The sequence below is a fragment of the Oculina patagonica genome, chromosome 2 (genome assembly GCF_052425735.1).
Source record: "Oculina patagonica isolate OP01 chromosome 2, crgOcupat, whole genome shotgun sequence".
NCBI classification, from domain to species: domain Eukaryota; kingdom Metazoa; phylum Cnidaria; class Anthozoa; order Scleractinia; family Oculinidae; genus Oculina; species Oculina patagonica.
In genome coordinates this window covers 38881494-38906119 of record NC_135759.1, presented here as the reverse complement: position 1 = coordinate 38906119, position 24626 = coordinate 38881494, and the positions used below count along the sequence as shown (strand labels likewise).

The following is a 24626-nucleotide window of genomic DNA, read 5'->3' as shown; positions in this document are numbered from 1 at the left end:
TAAGATACTGTACAAAACTTTATTGACATTTGATTACAAGCATTTAATTGCGTAAAAAAAGGACACTTGGGAGAATTCTACTCCTGTATCACTTGACTATAAATGGCGATACCACAAAAATAACAGATCACGTCCAATATCTTACAAAATTCACATTATAGAGAACTCAAAAGTAAAAATCCAAGAGTTTTGGGAAACTGGACACGCTAAGATATCTGGGATTGTTTGGGAAAACAAGATTGCGTCTCTTGTGAAGCCAAAACAAAATGCTGAAGCCAACGAATCGTTGCGTTTCCATTTTAACTAAATAATTTCTTAGCAAAATTATTGGATCCCGAAGGATGCTGGCCTGTTCCAGGTTCCCAGATTGCGGGCGAAACGAGGACAACCTGGGAGCCTGGAAAAAGCCAAAAACAAGTGACTTTCTCGTTCCCGCCATTTTCTACTTTCCCCGCGTCAGCTAAAACAGTCCCAGAAGCAGTCGCGGACCCAAAATTGTGAAATGGTGGTCAGCAGTGCCTTACAGTATAGCGGTAGGTCGAACCTTGCTGCTTGTGTTCGACAACACTTTCATCTTAGGTTGACTAGCCATGATACCAAGTCACGTTAATATTAAATTATTAAACGGCAGCACGTCCCAATGACAGACACGATAAGGCCTCTTTGTGACAGATATAACAGCTAACTCAGACAGAGATCTCAGGGCTAAGCCAAACGTGTTTACACGAGAAATCTTCTTAAGGAATATAAGGGAATAAGGAATGCATTTCCTCAAGAATAATTAGTCAAATTACCAGCAGCAATGATCAACTCTAACACTTTGTTACGTAATTTAAACAAGTGCAAGGCTAAACGAACCTGCTTTCAACACAACACCCATGACTTTTGTGTGAAAATATATATATTAGATATGCCTGGGGGCTGTCAGATGTCAGTCTAACTAAACTTTATAATAGTTAATCACTCATGTGAATACTTGTCAAACTTTTGCAAAGATGAATACATGACCGAGGCAAAGGTAAGGCAGATTAAACTAAGCTTGTGCCACGTGACCCTTTTAAGCCAATGAGAGTGAGTGACATTACAACAATGATTACTAAGTGAACCTTCAAGTTCTAAGGATCACTTTTGGCAAAGAATCCAACGAATTTTTCAATCAGTGTTCCGTGAACTCGGTAGACGAGATTAGAGGCTGAATGACTAACTTAAAGAAACCCGACGAACGAAGTTGTAATAATCGAGACTCACAAAGAAAAATATCAAAATTCTAAATTTATAAAGGTATATGACGTTTTTTTTTAATATAAATGCGTATTCTTTAACCCTTCTAATTCTTAACCCTTCTAATTCTAAAAGCAATTCCTGTCTTCGAGTTTTGCAAGAGTTAACGAGTTATTTTTTCATATCTACATGGAAGACATTCCGACTAAAACATCTATCAGCAATTCTGCGTTTTCAAATTCCCTAAATAGGTTGATAGAGCTGAAGAAATCCGTTTGCTATAACCAACAGCACTTAATTCCGCAAAATTTTATATTCAATCACAATACTACAAAATATGGACGCATTAAAAAGCCATATCCACAACCTGTACAATGAGAATTATCGAGCTGCATTTACCATCCCCACTCTTATTTAAAATTCAAACGCAAATGCAAGCGCAAATATAAGCGAAGTTCACACGAAGAACGCAAAAACAAAGAACTTAAGTTACGCAGACGCAGTTGAAGTCTTTTCCAAGAAGGCGGACTAGTCAGGCCTCGCTTGCTTGCGTTAGCAATGTTCATACGTAAAGCCAGGTGCAAAAATATGGACAATTCTTTATTCCTTGTGCTTTTATTTACGCTTGCGTTTCCTTTTGCGTTGTGCTAGTTCACACGCGTTTTTCCATGCATTTGCGTTTGCATCGCTCGTGTAAACCAGGCTTGAGTTATAGCAGTCGACCAGTATCACAATATGCAGGTAAGAAAACTCAAGCTTCGACCGCGTGCAGACCGCTTCTGTTCAGACTGCTTCGACAACACTTACTACCGTACCGTGCAAAAGCTTCGTTAAATTTCAACCTAAAAGGTTCAACTATCACATACTGCACCTATTTCGGAGGTTGCTTGTATCTCGAAAGCTAAGCTATATGCAATTTCGTATGGTTATGGATAAACAAATATATTTAACACGCATTTTGACCAGACGTGCTTCCTATAATAAGCACTCTTTTACCTCGTGTATCGTTTAGTAGCCTCCTGCAGCCGTTACCTAAATCGTCACACAACACTTCAGTGGGGAGAACCGTTGCGTGACGACCTAAATAACAACTGCGAGTAAACGAAATTATAGTCGGGCAAAACGCCATAGACAAAATTGGCCATGCGTACATTTCTGGCCTTTTACAATCCGTCAGGGAATAGAGGTACTGCTCGAAGCCGAATAGGTTACAAGGTGATATAACATTGTTTTTTCCTGTTTTCTAAAATTCTCCATATACGTAATAATTTGTTTATCTTGATAAGCTTAAGCCGTCACTAACTAAATGCACAAAATTTAACCCTTTAAGTTCCATTTCTTTTCTCTACTCAGTTGGGCATAACCCACGTATAATCTATTTCTTTGTGAAGTGCTACTACAAGTGCATTTGCATCTATGGATAAAGACTAGTGAAACTTTGCAAACAAAAGCCTAGCCTCCTGTGTAGAGATTCTTTTGGGTCGTCACGCACTCCTCCCCAAAGAATGTCTGCGTAGGAGGCTAACAACAGCGTTGCGAGATCTGTAAGTTCCACGTGAGGAGTTACGCGTTGTAATGGTTGCATAGTTATATGCTGTGTCTGTCGCCTAATTAAAAGACGTCACCTTTACTCTCCATTAAGATGCCTTCAATGGACACATGAAACGTTTCATTAAAGCTCTGCAGTTCACGTTAAGACATGTCTGCCGTCGCTTGTCGCAGTATTCGCTGTCATAGCTGGAGTTACCCAGGAAACAGCTGTGAAACGAGGAGTGAGTCCAACACGAACTATGGAAATGGATAGCTTAAAGGGTTAAGACAAACACGATTGCGTTGAAATACAAAATACTAAAGCCCTACTGATAACTAACGCTTCTACAAGTGTAATCCCTAAATGATAAGAGTAAGCTTACAAATAATACACCGACTATCCAAAAATTCCTATCGCCGCCCTCCGCCGCGCATTTCCATGGGCGCACCGGGGTAGGGTGGTGGATCATCGTATCCCGGGTCGTGACGGGGGTTCCCTCGGTTCCCTTGGTTTGGTCGACCTCTCTGGTTGCGTTGGTTACGCGCCTGCTGTGGTTGACGGCGTAGAGTCAGCTGACGAGCTGGCTTCCGGTTGGGATTACTGCTCGGCGTGTGCACGCTGCACAATTTGATGAAACCTGCGGGCGCAAAAGTAATATGTCAAAGCAGCACTGTCTCATAAGAAGTATCAGACGATATTCTGCAAGATTGAGCAGGATAATTGTTTTATTATTCAACAAACTGTCAACGAAACAAATTTTGCAGATAAAAAAACTGTCGAATCTTCGCAACCTACGTAACCTACGTACGTGTTTATGTATGTTATGTATGGATGACAGATATCAATAACATTTTGACCATATATGGGCAGCGCGCGCATTTGTTGAATAATAACACAGGATATTTGTTCAGTACGGATAGATTAATGTCCAGTATTGAACGCTGGTGTTGGTTAATAAGCACTTTATATATCACCGGGTTAGTTCATATTTGACATAAGGATGTGTGTTTTACAATAAAACTTGCGATAAAGATAGTATTCGATGAAAACATCATAAACTCTGTTTAAAAATTGAAAAAAGACGACGACGATGGCCCGTTGTTGCGTTGTTGTTGTTGTTGCGTTAAGTCTTATCGCAAATTTTTATTGTAAAGTGTTTTACAAAATCGCTACTTATATGTGTGTTTTGGTGAACTTTTATCAGTGAGGACACTTTGTGATGTCCATCATAAAAGGGCGTGCATCTCTTTAGCGTTCAATCCTGGCCATATCTGATAACACGCGCAGAGACAGCCAAAATCACGCGAGAATCCACACACACACACACACCGCGCGCGCGCAACTGTACCTGCCATGAGCAGAATAAGCCCAACACCCATAAGCACCACAGCCCACCAATGTTGCTTGATCCATGCAAAGTATCCCAAGATGGCCTCTTTACTGAAGAACTTGTCTTTAAGACGCGACAACGGGCCATCCGCGTCCACCGCACGGCATTTGAGGAACACATCACAGTATCCGTTGTAGTCGTCACACGGCGCGCCAGGGAACTGTTTCGGAAGTGTCCTGTGTCCGTCTCTAAGTTTCCTCCATGGCAGGGATGTCTTTCACTGGCTGGCATTCACCATCTTCACCGTCTTTACAGCACACATCACACAGGTGATCCTCCTGCTTGCATTGGCACTCACGCAAGCCGACCTTGAGGCAAATGGAACCACTGCAATCCTATGCAACAAAAAAAGTTTATAAGTTACTTAGGGCGCATTCTTTTGATGTAGACTATCGCAGTGGATCTGCAGACGAAGGAATTCAAAGAAATTTACTGGACGGTGATCGCAAAGTTCTTTTGGCGACCTATTCCGATTTCGGAATGAACGGAATACGATTGCCGTAGCATTCATGCTCAGAATAGCAGAATGATACGGAATACGGTTTACTCGGAATAGGCAGTCGATCGAATATGCGCTTCTTCTGGTGAGCGTTTTGGCGGGATCTCATACGCAGCCCCGGGAATAGAACTGGTTCTATTTTCTGCAATCTCTGCGATCGTACGCAGATACAATAGTACTCATGTCACCAGTACTCCGCTTTTAGAATATGCATTCTCTTGGGAACTGAATTCTGTGTATCGTCTGTTATTATATAAACCCAAAAGAATGCGCCCTTAATGCTATACATCACAAGCACAGTCATGAGAGACCTGGGGGTTTTTGTCCCAGTCTCGCCATTCAGAGGTCGCGTCCAGTCCCATGTCAAATCGATAACTGTAGCCGGCTTGTATGAGAAAACGAAGAGCTCTAAGCGCTCGGCTTTTTAATTAGTGAAAATTTTTTTGCAACATCCAGCCGGTTGGAGTATAGAATTCCTACGGAAGTTGCACAGTGAGGGCTAAACATTCTTTTGAAACATCTTGACTTATAAGGAAGATGCGTGGCCTCGAATCTCGGACGGAAATCCTTGTTCCCAGCCCTTGTTACTTTGGACCACAATGCCTTGCAGTCTAAGAGGAGGGCACGTGAAAGAAGCGGCCGTGCAGCAACCGAAAACTGTCCTTTTCAAAGAGGAACTCAATGTTAGGTTTTCTGGGAAACTGCTCACCGTTGGTACCTCCTCCCCAAACCTCAAATCTATAACGACGCTTACTTATCGTTCTTTTTTGGCAAAACCTTTGTTAGGTTTGGGGAGGGGTAGCGTGAGCAGTTTCACCCAGGAACCTGAAAAGTTGATCCACAAAACTAACACAGACGAAACACTAAGTAGATTACAAACTTGAAGTCTATGGCCGTAGTGAATTTGAAAAAGGCGACTTTTCGAGTGTTAGCCGTCGGAGCGAAAAAACAACAACAAACAAAACAAAACAAAAAATAAACAAACAAGACAACAGCAACAACTCACAGACGAAACACCACGTTTGTAGGTCAAACTGAAAAGGAATAACAACATGGGGCATCAAGTCTCTAAAACGGCTTCTTGAGGAGAGAATAGCAACTGATACTACCCCAAACAAGAATCTCCATCGCCATGGAAATCAAAGCATAAAGTTTGCATCCAAATAACGTTGACACTTTGACGCTGAAAAGTCCGAAACCCAACTACCGGTATTTCAGTCAATCGTGTATGTACAATTGCAAAGGTAAATTAATTCATCTCCACAGAAAAATTGCATTTTCAATACATCAGACGTCCTTTAATAGGCCTGTCACGCAATCAAAATTTAACTGGAACCGGGCTGGGGGAATAGACAATAGATTCACATCGAGGTTCAGGCTGAAAAATCATTGCTTACTTTATCCCCAAGCCTAGTACCCCGGTAACTCGAACTCGGATAACTCGAACAACGTACTTTCATTTCCCGTATTGGATTTGAACCCACAATTGAGCAATTAGTCTTATTCAATCATTGTACAACCGCATATGTAACTCGCCAAACCCCTTGCTAACTCGGACTGTCCTTTCACTCGTTTCGCATCTTCAAGGAGTTCGACGTTACCAGGGTTCTACTGTATTTTACTAATATGCACAGACCTACCCCTGATATGCAGACTTGTCTCTTATCGTTACAGAAAGTAAGATTGGCTTTAGGCGGAGGTGCAGGGCAGGTAGCATTCGATCCACTAAAAAAACGTCAAGGAAATACTAACAGTAAAATTGATGCCAAACATAACTGACACATTGTCATTCTTTTGTAAAAGTACAGTCTGTGTTTGAGCCTAGTGGCCCGTCAGACTGGAGCTTATCCCAGTTTCAGAAGCAAGAACTGACTTAGAAGTATTTCAACTCCTCCCTGGATGGGATTCTAGCCCATCGAAGGGTCCCCCCCCCCAGCATTAAATTTGCTGTTACCCATTTATACAACAAGGTGGAAAGAGGTGTTGTGAGAGTAAAGTGTCTTGCCCAAGAACACAACACAATGACCCCGGCCAAGGCTCGAACCCAGACCAGAGTCAAAAGCTCTAACCATTTCATCACCATGCTTCCCTCTTCTAAAAGTATACAGAAACAAACTAGATGGATAGATGGATGGATGCACGTACAAGTATGGAACACTGCTGGTTTTGTACAAAGGATACTCGCAGTAGGAGCTATTAGCACACTCTGTAGTGTTAAGACACAAAAATTTTGTAGTCTGGAAGGTGCAGTCTTCCTTGCAACAAAGGCCTTCACTTGGGCTGAAATAGAAATAGCAACGAACAATAATTACTATAGACTCAATGCAAATGTGGCTGCTGTTAACTTTCGGCCCCCAGAAGAATCATTTTTCAACAAAATTAAATCACTTTAACTTAAAGATCAAGTCAAAGTAAATTAATGAAATAAAGTTTCAAGGCTATCAAAGATGATGCCTATTTAATTCACGACAGCTTATTGACATTAGGTTTATACTGCTGTCAATTATAGAAACAGAAGTAAGGATACTCATGCAACATAATGAATGGGCAGATGAGCAATTGAGAGGTTGAAGGGAGTTTTTGTGAGTGATTAGAATCTTTGCGTATTTTGGAATTCACCAATCTGGAGGCCAAGGCGCTGCACTTTACCATTGGGCTAACATGCCTCCTACATGTACTTTTATACATGTTTCAAAATAAAATTTGACCAACCTGCATTTTTTCCCTGGCATAACGTTTGCAGCCACTAGTTCCATTACGACCTTCGCAACATAAATCCTTCTTGCATGACTCATCTCCAACATAACCACAGTCACACTCTTCACCTTTCTCCACAACCATGTTACCACAGATGGCTCCTTGGGCCTCTACACAAACAAACAGAGAAATACATTCAAGAACGTTTAATACTTCACACAGGTCTTAAGTGGTCAACTTGAGCAAAAGCTTGAGAAGGCAAGCAATATTAACTTACTTTCCTAACTTTACTTTGTGTATAAAAATTTGTTTTCGCTTCAGTCAACTTCACAACAGAAGAAATTATTTGAAACCTTGACCACAACTGTACAAAGTCACAACATACATACTGGGAATAACAATTGCACTCCAGAAGTGCAAGAAGCACTCAGCTGCGCTTAGTGCTTCTCTATGCACTTTTCTTGTGTCTTAAAAATTCCTGCATGCTTATATAACTCAACAATGCACTCGTGTGCACCTTTTTCTTTAGTACAGTTTGATTCAAATGTTTTACCTTGAAAGCAGCATTTCTCATCATCATTACATCTTCCCTTGACATCCATCACAGCATTCATTTTCTCCCGTGCTACATGGTGAAAAGAGCCGATTGTTCTTTTGATCTCCACTAGTGGCTCTTGCAAACATGATGTAATTCCCTTCACTTCCTCCAGGGGCACATTCAGAAGAAGTATCGTGCTGAAAGTTTAAGAAAGCAATTATTTTCATTCATCCCAATTCCATGCAGTTTTAAGCACCCACAACAAGCGCATTAACTGGCATAATCTGATTTATCTCTTAAAGGAGAAGTTCACTCCAGAATGGCCATTTATTTTCTTTAGGCCAATAAAAAGTTTATACAAAGATACGTTATCCACCAAAATTTCAGCCTCCAACGTGCGCTATACCCCTACGAAATCTTTCTTTGAAGTAGCCCAAAACTTGACATCTTGGAGCTGGTAATGTATGCGTGACGTCAAAGAGCGCAGCCTGAAGTTTGGCGGGGAAATTTAAATACCTCACATGTAAACTCCTTATTTCTTTGTAGTGGCTTTTGTTTGTCAAAATGCCTGTTTGTGCAGCACCATTTTGCTCACACAGAGCTCCAAGAAATACGAAAAGAGGTGTTTATTTTCACCGTCTTCCGATATTTAAAAGAACAATTGCTCAAAAGCGGACAAAACTATTTGTGTGTTCCGTAAACTACCGGGTATGTGGAAGACTGCTTCAAAGTAGATCAGAGATGCAGTCTCCTGCGTGGAAATACCCACAAAAGATAGAAAAAGCCAGACGCAATATAAACCATTTTCAAGAAATCTCCTTCTGTAACTCCCTTCAAACGACATGCAAGCGAAAGGAGGCGAAAGAATAAGGAAAGAATGGAGGTTAGTCATTTTGCTTACCGTGTTTTCTCAAATCAAACACCTCCGGCGTTTATTTCAAACTTGGCGGGGTCCGGTGTTTATTAACGAAGTGCAATTTTCTGTAATTTTTTTCAGTCCCGAGAACCACGATTTTTCTCGTCGTCCCGGCCGACAAACTGCTCTTGGGTCTCCGAGGATGATTTTTACCAAAGTAACAGTATTGCATACGGCACATGCATGTTGCAATCAAGATTTGTTACAAACCAAACTGCAGAACATAAACAACCAATGAGTCCATAAACGGCAATGTCGCCAAAGTCCTCCGCAGTTATAAACGTTCACTGTTATAAACAACAGTGTGTCAGTCATGACAACACGAACGCAAACATTGCTGTTTCATTTTGTTTACAGCATCCATCCTAGTTATTTTACGCCGGACTTCCTTGAACATTATAAAAAAAATTACCAAAGAAGCAAACCGTACCAGTTTGGAATAGCAGTTTAAGAGAATATATTTACTTGTTTGCTCGACTGCAAATAAACGCCGGGACCGCTCGATCAAACGTCCCCGGCGTTTATTTAAAAGTTAGCATTTTTGACCCGACGTTTATTAATAACAAAACGAGCTAAGTTGTTAAACATTTTGGATGCAATGACTGGGTTGTACATGTAAATAAATAGCGCACGTTGGAGGCTGAAATTTTGGTGAATAACATATCTTTGTATAAACTTTTTATTGGCGTAAAGAAAATAAATGGCCATTCTGGAGTGAACTTCTCCTTTAACTTTAATAACTGCGTTATAATAATTTGCACATTCAGTTTTCAGGGGGTGAACAAGCCCAACTTTTAACTCTCTTTAACAACCAACAACAACAACAACAACAACTTTATTTGCACCCTATACATTCAATTAAATTAACAATATTACAATAATAAAAAAAATAAAGTAAATTGCATGGCTGCCCAGAATAACCACGATTGGCTAACAAGATTGGGCAGCCATACTTAGTTTTTATTACTAACAATAATTTATAAAAAGGTCAAGTATACTTAACATTTAAATAGCAAACTACACAACACACAAACACACAAAGACAAAACTAATAAAAGAAAAAAATAAAAGAAAAATTAATGGAAAAAAAGATGGAAAATGAAGTATACGGACAGGTTAACTAGCAGAGTTAAATCTAGAGTTATAAATATGAAAGGGCAGTTAATAGCTTGTAACCAACCATTATATGTGACTTTTGAACAATAAAAATGCTAATAAACAATCAATAAAGAGCCAAAATAAATGACCGAGTGCTTAAGAGGGGACTAGGCACTGGTAGTTTCAATGGCATTTTTCTCAAAATCTACACGTAAGACCCCACCTCAAAATTTCAGAAATTACAAAAATTGGCTTTTATTAAACATTCATGCAAAATAAAATAAAAATCTGTAAAACAGATTTTTCACAAAATAGGAAAATGTGATATTTTTGCCTCTTTAAAAAAGCTCAACTTATGTCTCAACCCTCGGACGTACAAGCAAACTCACACCCCCACCATCGTACAAGGGGGGGGGGGATGGAACCCCTCCCCGGAGTTTTCGTTATATTGAGGCATAACGAAAATATTTTGCACTGAGAAGAAAGCCCTTAGCTTACTCTACAAGATGACATAATTATTATAATTGCCTGTGACGTCATGTGACGTCACGTGACGTCATAAGAGCCGCCATCTTGGATCCGCCATCTTGGATTTCAACATTTTCTTAGAAAGTCACAAAATAACGGAAATTGATGCAAAATCAAGCCAGAATGCTTAGGGAATGTAAAAATAAACAAATTTTGCACTTCTGTTAAAAAAAAAACTGGAAAAAATCAAGAAAAATGTTAAAAATGACGATTTTTGGCAAGACCTGCCTGTATTTATGACATTGCCATGGCAACGTCAAATACCATGGAGACATGGTTGACATATCAAAATTTCCGCAAAGGATGAATGAACAGCGACTGAAAGTTTCAGCATTGTAGAGTAAATCTTTTTTTCAAAATTTGGCAAAAACCACACCCCCCCCCCCCCCTTGTAGGTCCGAGGGTTAAGTAAGGATTTTTATTTTTATTTTTTGCATGAATGTTCATCATCATCATCATCATCATCATTATAACTAGAATTCTAACTGAATACAACAACTCACTGGAGAGCCAAAGTTGTGGCCAAGTTCATGTGCAAATGTGATCTGAGACACCTTCTGTGTTACTTTCTTGCTGTAGTTGATAAACGTAACAACTCCTGTATTCAAGCTTTTCTCTTTCCCATCTCTGAATAATGTTGCTTTTTCACAAATTCCGCCAGCAGCTCCACCTGGTAAAACACACAGTAAGAAATATTGATTATAAACAACAAGGATAATGCAAAAATGAATATCCTTGGGTGAAGAGACAAAGAGAGACTTTATTTAAGGTAGTAGAACTCTTCAAATGTCAAAAATAAACCATACCAAAACACTCGCTCTTCTTTTCAAAGATATTAATGAAGTTAACACAATTACAAGAGATGGGGGCTTCTTTTAGAAATGAGAGAAAAATAAGGCCAAAGTTGGTTGCTACAAGCGCCATTTTGCAATGTTAATAATCAGCGCTCTGCAATCCAAGTCGATGTGACCTAGCATTGACAGCAATGCTACATGAATCGGCTTTACAACATGCGATCGTATCTACGCAGTTCAAGCAAAATTTTAGTCAAAGACAGCAAAATTCTTTCGCATTTCATCTTCAAATATAATTCAAAAGCATTCACTAAATATATGGCTTTTGTGTAAGCCTTCTTAAGCCCACGAAGAAGCTCTCTTGATATCCGACCCTCGCAGAGCCAGGCAGAGCCCAGACGAAACGCAGCACGAGTTCCGTAACGCAATTGCAAAATCTGGCGTTGCTATGTGTATTGTATTTGTTTACGCCGCCATGTTTTCTCCGATCGTAGTCGGAAATATCCGTATTTTATCAAGCTTTTTCGTGGAGCAATCATAACGATACGGCTTTGAACACATTGAACACTGGTCTACGTGTAACAATTCAATATGCCGCAAAAACAAAGCGTCGAACGCATATTTAGCTGTTTTCATTCGCTAATTTCGCTGCCGTAATCGACTACCTCAAAAGATACTTGCAATTTTAAGGTATAGAATTGTCAGATCTCGGTGAAATTTGCACTGTTTATTTGTGTAATGTTGAGAAAACTGTGTATAAATACCCGGCACAGACGAGCCATTTTTGACAAAATTATGGCTGTTCAAAGTTGAGGCACATAATTATAAACATAGGCACGCTAAGCGTGCAGGAGTTATTTTTTCAATTTATGGGGTGGCTTGGGGTGAAACTGGGTGATTGTCCTGTTGGGATGGTTTATGCCAAGGGTTGAGCTATTTGTGTATGGCAGCCCACGGAGTCACTTTTTGCACAAAATGTGCTTGCAAACAAAATAATTTTCACGTGCATTTTGATACATCAGAACTGTTTTATTCAATACGTAAATTTTCATCATTTAATTGAAAAAACAAAAACTAATTCAATTATCAAAATGTCACAAAATGGCACGTTCTTATTCTGTTTAAAGCGGTTATTTTGTTGCTAGCTTTCTAGTAACCATTTCCTTTCTTTTGTTTGTTACGGAATACTTTTGGCTTTTTGCCAAACACTGTAACATGATATTGTTGTTTTTCTCACTTTTGTAACATGGCACCTTTGTTTTTTAAAACGAACGTAACTCGATACCCTTGTTTTACTAGAAAAAAGCCACGTCTCGATATAGACATTGAACGAAAAGTACTATAATAAACGAAGTAATAAACGAATCAAATCAAAAACCACTTTCTTCGGGAAAGTTCTTTAAAGCGCACTACACCTGGAGTAATTGTTTCCTATCAGAACTGTTCAACAAAGATTTTCGTTCATTCACAACGTAAATTCTATTCAACAAACAAGAACTAATTGAGTTATCAAATTGTCACGAAATGGCACGCTCTTAGTCTGTTTTTGCTATCGATCGTAGTTGCTTTTAACAGCAAAGTTTATACTTGTACCGGTTCATTAAATGTTTGAACGAGATGTTTTACAGTTGATTTTTATAGTTTACTTTTGCCGCCCGCTTTGCGAAGTTTGTTGGGAAATTGGAAACTTTGTTATGATGTTGTCAATTTACGTTGCGAGTTTTGCGAATATAATTGCGAACTTCGATACAAAGTTCCTAACTTCGGCCCGACTGAACTTTTCAAGTTTGGTAGAGGAGAAACAAGACATGTTGCTCGAAAGTCGGCGATTTCTGAACTAGATGATTTTAGAACTGGTCAAGGAAGGTTCAAGTAGCTTGAAGTGCAAGACAACGTTTCGCATCAGCGATCACGCAAGTGATTTGCCGATAAATAAATTATATGCACGTAGAAATTTGGTCAAATTTTAACTTTTCTGTATGAAAACACATATTTAACGATTTCTGTAAGGCATAATCTTCACTGTCTTCAATTTCAAGTCTTCTGCGTTTGTAAACCGGATGAAACTGGATGGTTTACCCATATATAAAATTGATTTTAATCGAAGCCGACGCGACGCGACAGGGAAGACTAATTTGTTCGAGACATGTTTACCGCTCGCGGAACATAAACGTTTTTCATTTTTATGACATTTGTTTCCAACAGTCTAGCGTAGCAAAGCCCTTTTTGATAACATAATTACAGAAGGTTTTAATAAATTCGGGCCGAAGTTGGGAACTTTGTATCGAAGCTCACAATTTGATTCGCGAACTTGCAACCTATTTGGCAACTTCGTAACAAACTTAATTTCCCAACGAACTTCGCAAAGCGGACGGCAAAAGTAACGACAACATTATTCTTCAAATCTACATTGTGCAAATGTTATATGTAATTTTTACTACGGTCAGGAAAGCTAGCCTCTCCAAACGTACGCTCGAATAAGAAGAATAACAAGTTAGTGTTGGGCCTTTCGCTCACGGCGTGTGCGTTGTAAGTAGGGGAGCGTTACGAAAAACGTTTTTAATCCAGGGTTAATTCACAACTCACCAATTCCGCCTCCTACAAATCTAAAATCTTCGAACGAAATCGCTCACTACAACTGTGTCAGATTGCTTCCCCCTTATAAACTACAATTTGATTGGTTCTGATAGTACCTGAAATCTGATTGGTGTGACAAACAAACATACTTCACTGACCCACTGACTGACTGACTGAATGATTACACGGGAACATCATGCCGACTAAGAGCTATTTTTGAAAAAATAACTCAAAAATAATTAGAATGCTCTATCTCCAGAAGTAAATGCCACCATACCCCGGGTATTTCAAGGTACAGTGTATGTGCACATTTTAACCCTTAATCAGGTCCAGTTTTACACGTTTCTACTACCTTAATGAAAGTAACATAATTTAATGGTTGCCCAGTAGTTTACAGGACATGGCCCTCCCTAGTTTTACAAAAAAATTAAATAGAATAAGGGAAGTGGTCAAAACTAATAATTATACTCAGACAGGACCCACCACTCTTCAAAAAGGCAGTTCCCCACCTAAAAAGAGGGTGTCTTGTTTGTATAGTCTCCTTGGGCCATTTCTCTTGCAATACAAGCTATATGCACACCGAATATGAAAGTCTCAGCTTAAATTTTAAGGCCAATAAATTTTGTCTGTTTGACTTGTTAGACAGGTGGTATCTTGCATAGCCCCCCTTCCCCTACACAAGGTGGGTCCTCGTCGAGTACACTTGTTATGACCACTTCCCTAAAGAAAAATGACTTGCACAATGACTTCCTGAACTCCAAAAGATGATTACTGTACATTACACACATGTACATGTACAGAAAGTAAGTGGGATGATGTTGGCAAGACAAAATTTACATGTACAGTGGAACCCCGATATAACAATCCTCGATATCACGATATTCCCGCTATAAGGATTAGAATTTAGTGGACTGAACGTAAAATCTTTCCTGATATAACAATATTATTAGTACACAGTCACAAGTTAAGCAAAACATCGAATATAATACAATAGCATTGCAGTAATCGAGTGATCTCTAACGTTTCTGTCAAAAGCTTTGTACAATGATGTGTGCTTGAAATGTTACATGTACATTAGTGAAGCATTCTGATAATCGTTACAAATTCAATTAAATGATATGCATTAAGAAAGTATATTTTAGGTTTTCCCGTAATGATTTGATTTAGCGCCCGGGGCGCTTATTTACTTTTGGCACCTCATAGGAGGGCGCTTATTCGAGACAGGGCGCTTATTCGGGACAGGGCGCTTATTTCATTTTTCGAGAAACAACCAAATGTTCAAAACAAAACTTTAATAAATGTTAAGATAACAAACAATAACAGAAACTGTAACAATAGCAAATTGTTGAAAGTTCAGCTACTTTTAAAAGAATTGTTCATTTTAGCAGTAAATATATACATGTACGGTATGGTAAATGTTCATGCGTTTATCTATTCGACGTCGATGACTTCAGTAGAGGCAGTTATCCACAATAGGGTGCGCTTATTAGAATAGGGGCACATATAAGAATGGGGGCCCTTATTAGAATGGGGGTGCTTATTGGAATAGGGGCGCTTATTGACAAAAACACATTCGAAGGGGGGCGCTTATTCGGAAGGGGGCGCTTATTGGAAGGAGGGTGCTAAATCGAATCATTACGGTACCCCAGCGATATAACGACATTTTCAGCTATTTTACAGCCATATCTTTAATTTGGGAGTTTCGCTATAACGATTCCTCGATATAACAATTTAATTTTACTGCTCCCTAGGCATATCTACTGTACATCACAATAATTACTGATAAGCTTCAGAGGTTGGTGCATTCATGCACATACTACTGTATAGTGGAAACTGCAAGGCACATGTAAATCTCAACATGACTGTATACATTATTATTGCAACATTATTAAGCATCCTTTACCTGTCTCGCCAACCCAAGCAAGTCCAAGCACACCATCAGCAAAATCTCTGTAGGTAAAAATATAAGCCAGGCACACAGTATCATGATTTTCCTCAGAGTTGAGCTCAAGCAGCTTCTCCACTCCAATGTTGTTATCTCTATAAGGGTTGTTGGGATCTGCAGCATCAGAGCTGTCACTGGCTTGCATTCTCGCGATTTGAAACTGAATGCCTGAAAGGGCAACAGAAGAATCTATGTTACCTTCAAAGGTTTAAATCAGAAGACTTCTCTAAATGTGCACTTTTTTATAATCATAAAGTAAACTTTATTTATCACTGCTCTTAATATTGTAAACATGTCATGTTTGTCAAAGTAATTCTACAAGCTGAGCAGCCAAGCCTTCTGAAGGCTGTGCAAAAGTGATCCCAGTATTACAAACTTGCAGAAAATAAAAAAAAAATCCCTTCTTGTCATGAAATATCATCCACTTGAAAAAAATGAATCTGTTCATAAACATTCTCAAGAAGCAATCACAATGATGAGTTCTTTATTTATATCATTCTGCCATTTAGCTTAAGTGTGAATTAGCTAATGATCTAAACCTCATCTCATTGGAAAGTTCTCTTGGCAAAAACATCCATTTTCAAAATTCCCTAACTTCTTCCTGATAAAAATCAAATTTCCCTGACCAACAGAAAAAACATCACTGAGATCACATTGGCCTGAAAAATTTCTTTCAGCCTTCAATGGTATTTCATCAGCAGTGATGTAATTTCAACTGTCCCTGATTTTTTTTAATGTGCCAGTTTTCCCTGACTCAAAATAAAATTCTCTGACTTGTCTTAACCCTACAAACTGTACCACAAAGAATTTAATTTTTCCTTTCAGGACCATTTCTTGACATGGGGTGTGAAAACTGTTACAATTACAAAAACTGTTTCCAGAGTTCGAGCCAGTGGACAGGGTCACTGTGTTGTGTTCTTGGGCAAGACACCCAGGAGTATAAATGGGTACAGGCAAAATAATGCTGGGGGGGGGGGGTACCCAGTGATGGTCTAGCATCCCATCCAGGAGGGGGGGGGTAAGAAATATTCTTAGCTGCTTAATGCTATTGAAACCGTTTGGCAGTATGCGCCACTTGGCTCGAGGTTGCCCATTTAATACACACATAATTTACATATTATGCAATTGTTAAAAATGTAGACATTCAACCTACTCTCAAATTTGCCATCTCCATTGAAGTCTGTATGCGTGTAAATAGCATTAGCAGCCTTGACATGGTCTGCCATCAGGAGCATGGCTCTTTCCTTATTTCCTCCAGCCATGTTCTCAGTAAAAAGATGATCAGCCTACAAGTAAAGGAAGAATAAGTGAAACTTTTTGAATCACAAGCATTACCATTTTTTTTATTACACCTGGGAGTTGGGGTAAGAGCAGGCAGTTTACCGGTAAGTGAATTCCACTAGCTGCAATCTGAAACAATATTATAAATGCAATGAAATTTGCAACAAAAGGAAAATGTAAACCAAAGGAGATTTCTTCTAAATATAAATTTAAAACATTCATTGAATGATGCAAATCAAAATTAAAAATAATCTTATAATTATAATTTTTCTAATAATCTTATAAACCATACCTGTATAACTATACACTATAATAATGCCACAAGGGAAATAATGATAAAATGTTTGGAGACCAGATGAAAAATTGTTTATAATATCCATGAACAACTCACCCTCATCTTTAATGTACAAGACACTTTCTTTGTATTAATGTCTGCAGGTGCCCTGCGATATCTGTTAATGACTGGCTCAAACATTGTTCCATGTTCCTTTTCCACCACCTCTCCTGGCACTGCTGACCTGAGTGGTTCAATAACAATTGCATGTAAGCCTTGGGCTTATACAACTTCACTGGAGGCTTTGGATGGGCTTTAAACTACAGGGGTACTGATATCAAACCCAGAATTTTTATAAGCCAGGGATTGACAAAACTCCCGTCTGGTCGTCCGAGACAAGTAGGTTTTCCTGCCTGGCAAGTGACTTTTCATGCTCACAACCATCTTTCAACTGAGAATCTGGGCAAGGGGGAAAAATGCCTGGGCAAGCAACATTTGAGAGTCACTTGCCCCATGGGCAAGCTGGAATTCAAGTTTTTTTCAAGCCCTGTAAGCCCTGTGCACATTCAAAATTAACAATTCATTTCAGGTGTTATTCCACTCCCTCCTTCAAAATTCCTGTGTACCACTCAGTTCTCTCTCCCACCCCCCCCCCCCCCCCCACCAACCCCTGCACAACGGGCTCTTTCCACCTTGGTGTACAATTGAGTACTTGCCGGTTGATGGTCAGGAAACCTTATAAGTGCACATTGTACATGTTAGTATTTTCTCGATTAAACGCCGGGCCCCGAAATAAACGCTGGGTCTCTAAGTTGTATTTGAAAATGAACCCCTTAAACAATTATTAAAGGTTTAAGTTAATATGATTTAAAAATAATGTCTACATATATTACAATGAATAAAAATCATTTTTTAGAAACATAGGGCTTGAAAAAACTCCTGAAATCAAATAAACGTCGGCTCTATCGGGCCAAGTTTGAAATAAACGCCAAATGCGTTTAATCAAGAAAATACGGTACACACAGACTGAACATGATCCCATCCAGAAACAGAAATAATTCTTCAAGTTTTTTTGTGTGCTATAAGTGCGAGACAGATAAATACTCTATATGCATGAACATGTACATGTTCTTTTCTGTGATTATCCAATACGGTCCTCTAGAGGAAGCTCCAAAGTAAAAAGACTTCATCTAACCTTCGAACTTCATCCATCCATCTCTTTGTTTTCTCATTCACCCCACATCCTGGACCATAAGCATAAGGGTAATGCACATCTCTCTTCTCGTAGATAACTGAGTGGAAGTCTTTAGGTGCATCTTCGAAATACTCTTTGGCTGACTCAACAAAATACTCATCATTTCCTACATGAATTTTGCCTTCAAAAACGCCATCATCAGATATAAAACCATGGACCAAAGAATTTCTATGCCCTGGATGTAAAAAAGGACAAAAGTAAGTTGAAAACATTACAGCAATACATGTACCCGGTATAAAGAAAACTATAAGAAAGGTTAAAAGAATGGCTTTGACAGAATTTAATGTCATGGCCTCTGCCTTACTGGTGCAATGTACTAAAAACCAGCTGAGCAAGGAAGCATGCACTTTTTTGTATTTCTATTTTCTTTAATGATATAGTTCTACAAAAATTATAATAAAATTATTGCACTTATTACTACTGTACATAGACATTATTTACACTTAAAACTACTTAACTTTAAGTGTTATACATGTATGCCTTAAAAAAATAAGTTAAACATTATTCAGGAAGGAAGAGATATATGTTGTGGTTTAATTAAATTACACATGTATCCCTGGTTTAAAATTTTTCAAACCAGTTTGATTTTTATTGTCTCATAATCATTATCATAATCTGAAACAAAGGAAAATAAAAATCAAACTGGTTTGAAAAAATTTAAACCAGAGATAAAATAAAACCACAACATATACATGTACATAGTACATGCATGGTAAAAAGGTCTGTGTCTGAGCCTAAATGGCCCATACAGCCCGAGCTTATCTGGGTAAACTTCCGTAGCATTAAGCGACTAGGAGTATTGCTACTCCCCCACGGATGGGATGCTAGTCCATCGTACGGTTACCCCCCAGTAGTAAATTCGTCAGTACCCATTTATACACCTGGGTGAGAGAGGCACTGTAAAAGTAAAGTGTTTTGCCCAAGAACATAACGCAGCACCCTGGCCAGGTCTCGAACCCGGACCGTTTGACTCGGAGCCGAGCACGCTAACCATTAGGCCACCGCACCTCCCACATACATGTAGTACATGCATGGTGCAACAGCTTAATCTTAAGAACAGTCATGTTCGTGTGTGTCTGACCCAACCTGTCACTTTATTATCAATAGTGTAATTCTTTTAAGGGGGGGGGGAGTGGAAAGGGGAGGGGGGCTTATGTAGTGTGTTACATTGGCCTGCGGCACAACGTAAATTGTAACAACTAACAAGTTTACTGACTTATTCACTTAATGAACATTTTGTTGCAAAATTAATATTCTTGCCAATTGTGATCATGTAGTTTCCTACATTCGTACTATTTAGTGTGACACATACATGGGCTCTTGTAAGGATAACTGAGTGTGTGCCTATGAGTAGGGGAAGAAATAACTCATGATTAATTTGCAGGCACAGTTTCTGTTGTGTACATGTGCAGTCTTCCACTGAGGCTGGGGTTGTAATGTGTTCCTTAAGAGCCAAATCTATCTTACAACAAAAGAATTTTAAACTGTACCTTCGACGTCGCCTGATACAACTTTGGCAGGGTCAAAGTCAGCACCTTCTGCAATGAAGTCATCAGTGAAAAGTTCTGTATCCCTTCTAAGACGAATTTTTAATTCTCTGCAAAAGGCAAAAAGTAATTACAATGTCAATTTAAAATTGTTCGATTGTAAGTGGAAAGGTTTCAAACCGGCCATTGCAAGCCATTGACCACAGAGTGCAGTCTATAAATTGGATATAAAACACAGACTTAAAAATAAATTGGATATAAAAACAGCATACTGACTGTGGACTGGGTACACAGTGTAAATAAGATATGGGTATGAAATGCAGACTTGGGGTTATAAACTACAGACAAATGCAAACAGAGTGTAATTTAAATAATTTGAACCAAGGATGTAATCATATTATTGTGATTTACTCAGCAAAAAACCTTACAGTCAAAGCAGCTTGAACAGTTTTCTCCAAGGGAGAATTACCAGTAATGAATTCATTATAATTGTTAATTCTATTTTATTTTTATATTCAATATTCTATGTCTAAATGGTGACTCGATTCAAAGCTCAAATGTTTGTTTGAACTTGCCTGGCTTCAAGTGACAGGCACATTGGGATTTGGCCAGAATTAGCATAATTTCAATGACGGTTACATGCATCCAGTAAAAGCACATAACTTTTTATTCTTCCCTTACACACCTAGATGCACTTTTTCAAGTCGTTAAAAGTCAATGCGAAATTACATTACTGTACATTGTATGTGAATGGCTATTGCTCTTTCCTTTAATAATAAATCGTTTGCATAATTGAGAAACACTTTTTTGTCTTGATAATCGAGACTTGATTCCAGACTCATAATCCTTGAGTAGTTTGTGCACCCAAACTTCAAGCGTTCAAGTTCTTAGATCAAGTTGACACTGTCAAATTACTATGTTTGCAAAATATTGATATTTATAGCCGTAGCTTGATTTCTATCCGCAAATTTGTTTTATCTTCCTTTAGATGTTTCATGGGATATGTTGCCTACCACTAATTTTGGAACAGTTTAGACCAAAAATCTGCAAAATCCCTAATGGCATAGCTCCTTTTATACATGCAAGGACATGCTTTATTGATGGACACTTGTTTGAGGAACTGAACTTTACATTTACATGTAATGTTTGAGACTAGCATTCAAATAAGGATTATAATTCAATACGCTTCAGACAGTTGAAACTGAGTTTCTAATTATCCTTCAAAAACCAGTACATAAAAACAAATATTCAGTTCCAAAATAGAAAACAAAAGAGTCATCCTTGAATGACTTGAATGAACGGAAGTCTTACTGAGTGTAGATTCCACAACAAGTGATGGATCAGTCAAACTAAAATAGACTGGAGCTTAATTCTGGTTTACAAAAAAAGGAAAGCCATCATACCGCTAGGTAAATAGATAGTTCAGTTACTGGATATTCGTTAAACCAGTCTTTAGAAGAACGCAATTTAAAGAATGCGGATCCTGCACAATCACATACAAGGCAAGAACGGACTTCAAACACAAAAACATAACAAGATAATAAGATAAGATAAAGAATTGAATTCCTCGAAGTTCTTATCAAAGAATCCACACACAATTTTGAACCGAGAGCCAGCCAGGTTCCGGTTGTGACCAGATATTTAGAAGCATTTCATCACAGGTGAACTTTAAGCTTTAAGTCTGGCAGTAATGTCTCAGTGATTTTACGCCATTTTCTTTCTATTTACATGCACCATGACTCGGTCTGAGTGTTGGAACTTACCTTTGGTGAGTCTTTAAATTCAATTCAATGAGATGATCGCTGTTCGGACTTGAACGCCTCACGCGACCATGTTGGTTGAGTACTGGAGTCGTGTCATAGTTTAGCGTTTCATAGTGGTTTATAAAATCCCCCAGCGGCCGTCCTGTTAAAACCAAACACGAAAATTAGACGGCAATTCATCTTCCTCTGATAACGTAGCTCAATGCGAAGGGATTACTAAACCACAAACGAATTTAAACTTACGATATGACAAAGCAGAACTCCACAGAAGTACGAAAGAAGCAAAACAAACACGAAGAGCTACCATCCTTCGAAACCGCAACGCTTCTTGAAGAAAAACCTGGAAAGTAGACCTGACTGAAGGCCCTTTTACTACAAAAGGGTTTGTTGATGATCCAAAGAGTACTAAAGGTTAAAATTCGCGAGAAATAACAGAGAAATTCTTCGAAAATTAAATTCAAAATTCTCACTCACACCTTTGGGAATAATGCGCATGATCACAATTGGAAGAAGCTAGATGACGTCATACCGCTCTTGTCCGGCTTTGCGGCTTACTTTGTTTATTCTTGTTGTCCATAGTTACTTCAACAGGAAACAAAAACAATATCTGTTTCTTCCGTGATGCACTCAATTTCGCACATAAACGATATATTTAGGTGCCCACTGAACTGTGTCAGAGAGTATATAAACGTGCATCTTTCTCCAGCTGTCATGCCTACATACGTAGTACGCATTCAAATCTCACAATGAAACTGGATACGGAGTATGAAAGGTTTTTTTTTTTCTGGCTTTTCGGTGCCTACAAATCTCTTTCACTTCACGGAATATTGTTATTATAATAGCGAGATTGTTATATTCCATGTATAAAGAAACTCGGTAAATATTGGGGGTCTTATATAAGCGCTATGTACGAAAACAATGCAATGAAAACAGTGGGGCTACGCAACAGCGGTATTAAACGAAACGGGGTGGGGGGTAGGGGTGGCGCTCATCTAGACCGCAGAAGGGTGGGGGGGAGGTGCTAAAAAAATTTTTCTCGGCCCTTCGAGCCTCTATTTGTTATACTAGTAATAGTTCTCACTATAAAGCTGCCCCCGCCTTTTTATAATTTGTTTTACATCATTCTAAGTTTAGTGAAGTCTTTTTGTCTTTTTTAATTATTGATGCCGATGGACTACACAATTAGACTTCTTTTTTTACTGTGCAATGTACGTCACGACCGACATTGTTTGCTGCAGAATTTCTTGTTGTGTGACACTCCATTGCGTCCTAAAAATATTCACAAGTTCAAGTCGAATATATCACCTAGCGCGCGGAACTAACTCCTAGCGGAAATAACACATAAATAACACATGTACATTATTCGTGGTGACAACACGCAAGCTTTATATTCTCGGGCTTATAACATTCAAAATAATATTCACAAGTTCAAGTCGAATATATCACCTAGCGCGCGGAACTAACTCCTAGCGGAAATAACACATAACACATTATTCGTGGTGACAACACGCAAGCTTTATATTCCCGGGCTAATTCTCGCTAGAGAAACTAACCAGAACACAAGACAACCACCAAACATTTCTTTGGGAAAGGAAGTTTATTTCCAGAACAAGAAACAAATGCAGGAAAAAACTACACCGGAAATGAAACTTCAGCCCACATAGGGTGGGAGGGAAGGGTAGAAAATTATCCGTGTAATCAAACTATCAGTAAACTTATGCGAATCAACCGGTTAACAATTCCAACTGAGGTACGCCCTTTTGTAACGTACAATATATACAATGTCCATTAATAAGTAATAATTAATAAAATCATGTGATATACACGCCTCGCTCAAATTAATTATTTTAAGCTGGGCTAAAAATATAACTATAACATTCAAAATAACTTACAATAATTTCCCCCAGGGGGGGTACTTGCAGTATACATGACGGGGGGGGTCCGACGGAGCTTCATATTGGGAACCCAAAAAAATACATGAGCCTGAAATTTTACACCCAAAAAAATACCTGGCATCAAAATTTTTTTTACCCCAAAAAGTACAAGACCCAGCACTTCTTTACTGATTTATTCAATCGAACAGACTTAAAGACCTAAAAAAATACATGACAGATCTCTTGACCCAAAAAAATACCGAGCGTGTCAATTTTCAACCCAAAAAAATACGTCGAACCTCCCCGTCAAGTATACTGCAAGCACCCCCCCCCCCCCCTGGGTAATTGGGTAATTTCCAGGCCAAAAAGCCCAAAAATTCCACGAGTAACAAAATATGGCACATTCAAAGATTCGAGAAAACAATTTTTAACCTTATTCAACCACTCTTTGGATCAAATAATCTGACAGTTTGTTAGCGAAACGAATTACCTTGTATTACATGACAAAGTTCATGCTTTTGTTTATTACTCGTTGAAAGATGTATACGATACAGCAAACATCCGAAAGCACTCGAACCAGCTCTTGGAACACACGTACACGTAGCCAAGAACACGAAACTAATTGCTCGAAATCTTTCGACGTATTACTATGATATTACTATAAACAACTGCTTCAAATATCACTTAACGCAACCAAAGCAGAGAAACTGCTCGAACATATCTGTGAACACGCGTAAGCCAAAACCGGAAAACGAAATGCTGCCAGAAGATGGCGAAGCTCGAAGGTGACGAAACGCGACCTCGTGGTTGCAAGTTCCCGACACCACCGTGCGCGCTTGCTAAAATATTACCCGTCACGACCGTGCGCGCCTAGTTTCGTCAAATCGAGAACGCTTCGCCCATTACAAACACATTTCTTACTTTTTCAAGAGATATTCTTTGTCCTTGTATGTATACA

At 38.9% G+C, this 24626-nt stretch overlaps 1 protein-coding gene across 1 annotated transcript; it reads right to left on the bottom strand.

Moving 5' to 3' along the window:
• On the bottom strand, positions 1-22296 carry LOC144644643 (disintegrin and metalloproteinase domain-containing protein 10-like). The gene is given in 17 exon segments (XM_078504176.1): positions 1-3389; positions 4101-4335; positions 4337-4477; positions 6282-6366; positions 6823-6921; positions 7354-7373; positions 7375-7508; positions 7892-7961; positions 7963-8073; positions 10922-11088; positions 15693-15902; positions 16888-17020; positions 17407-17533; positions 18485-18719; positions 20035-20141; positions 21795-21936; positions 22038-22296. Coding segments are annotated over 17 exon segments (2307 nt in total). The 5' UTR covers positions 22102-22296; the 3' UTR covers positions 1-3162.
• Between the last annotated feature and the right edge of the window lie 2330 nt (positions 22297-24626).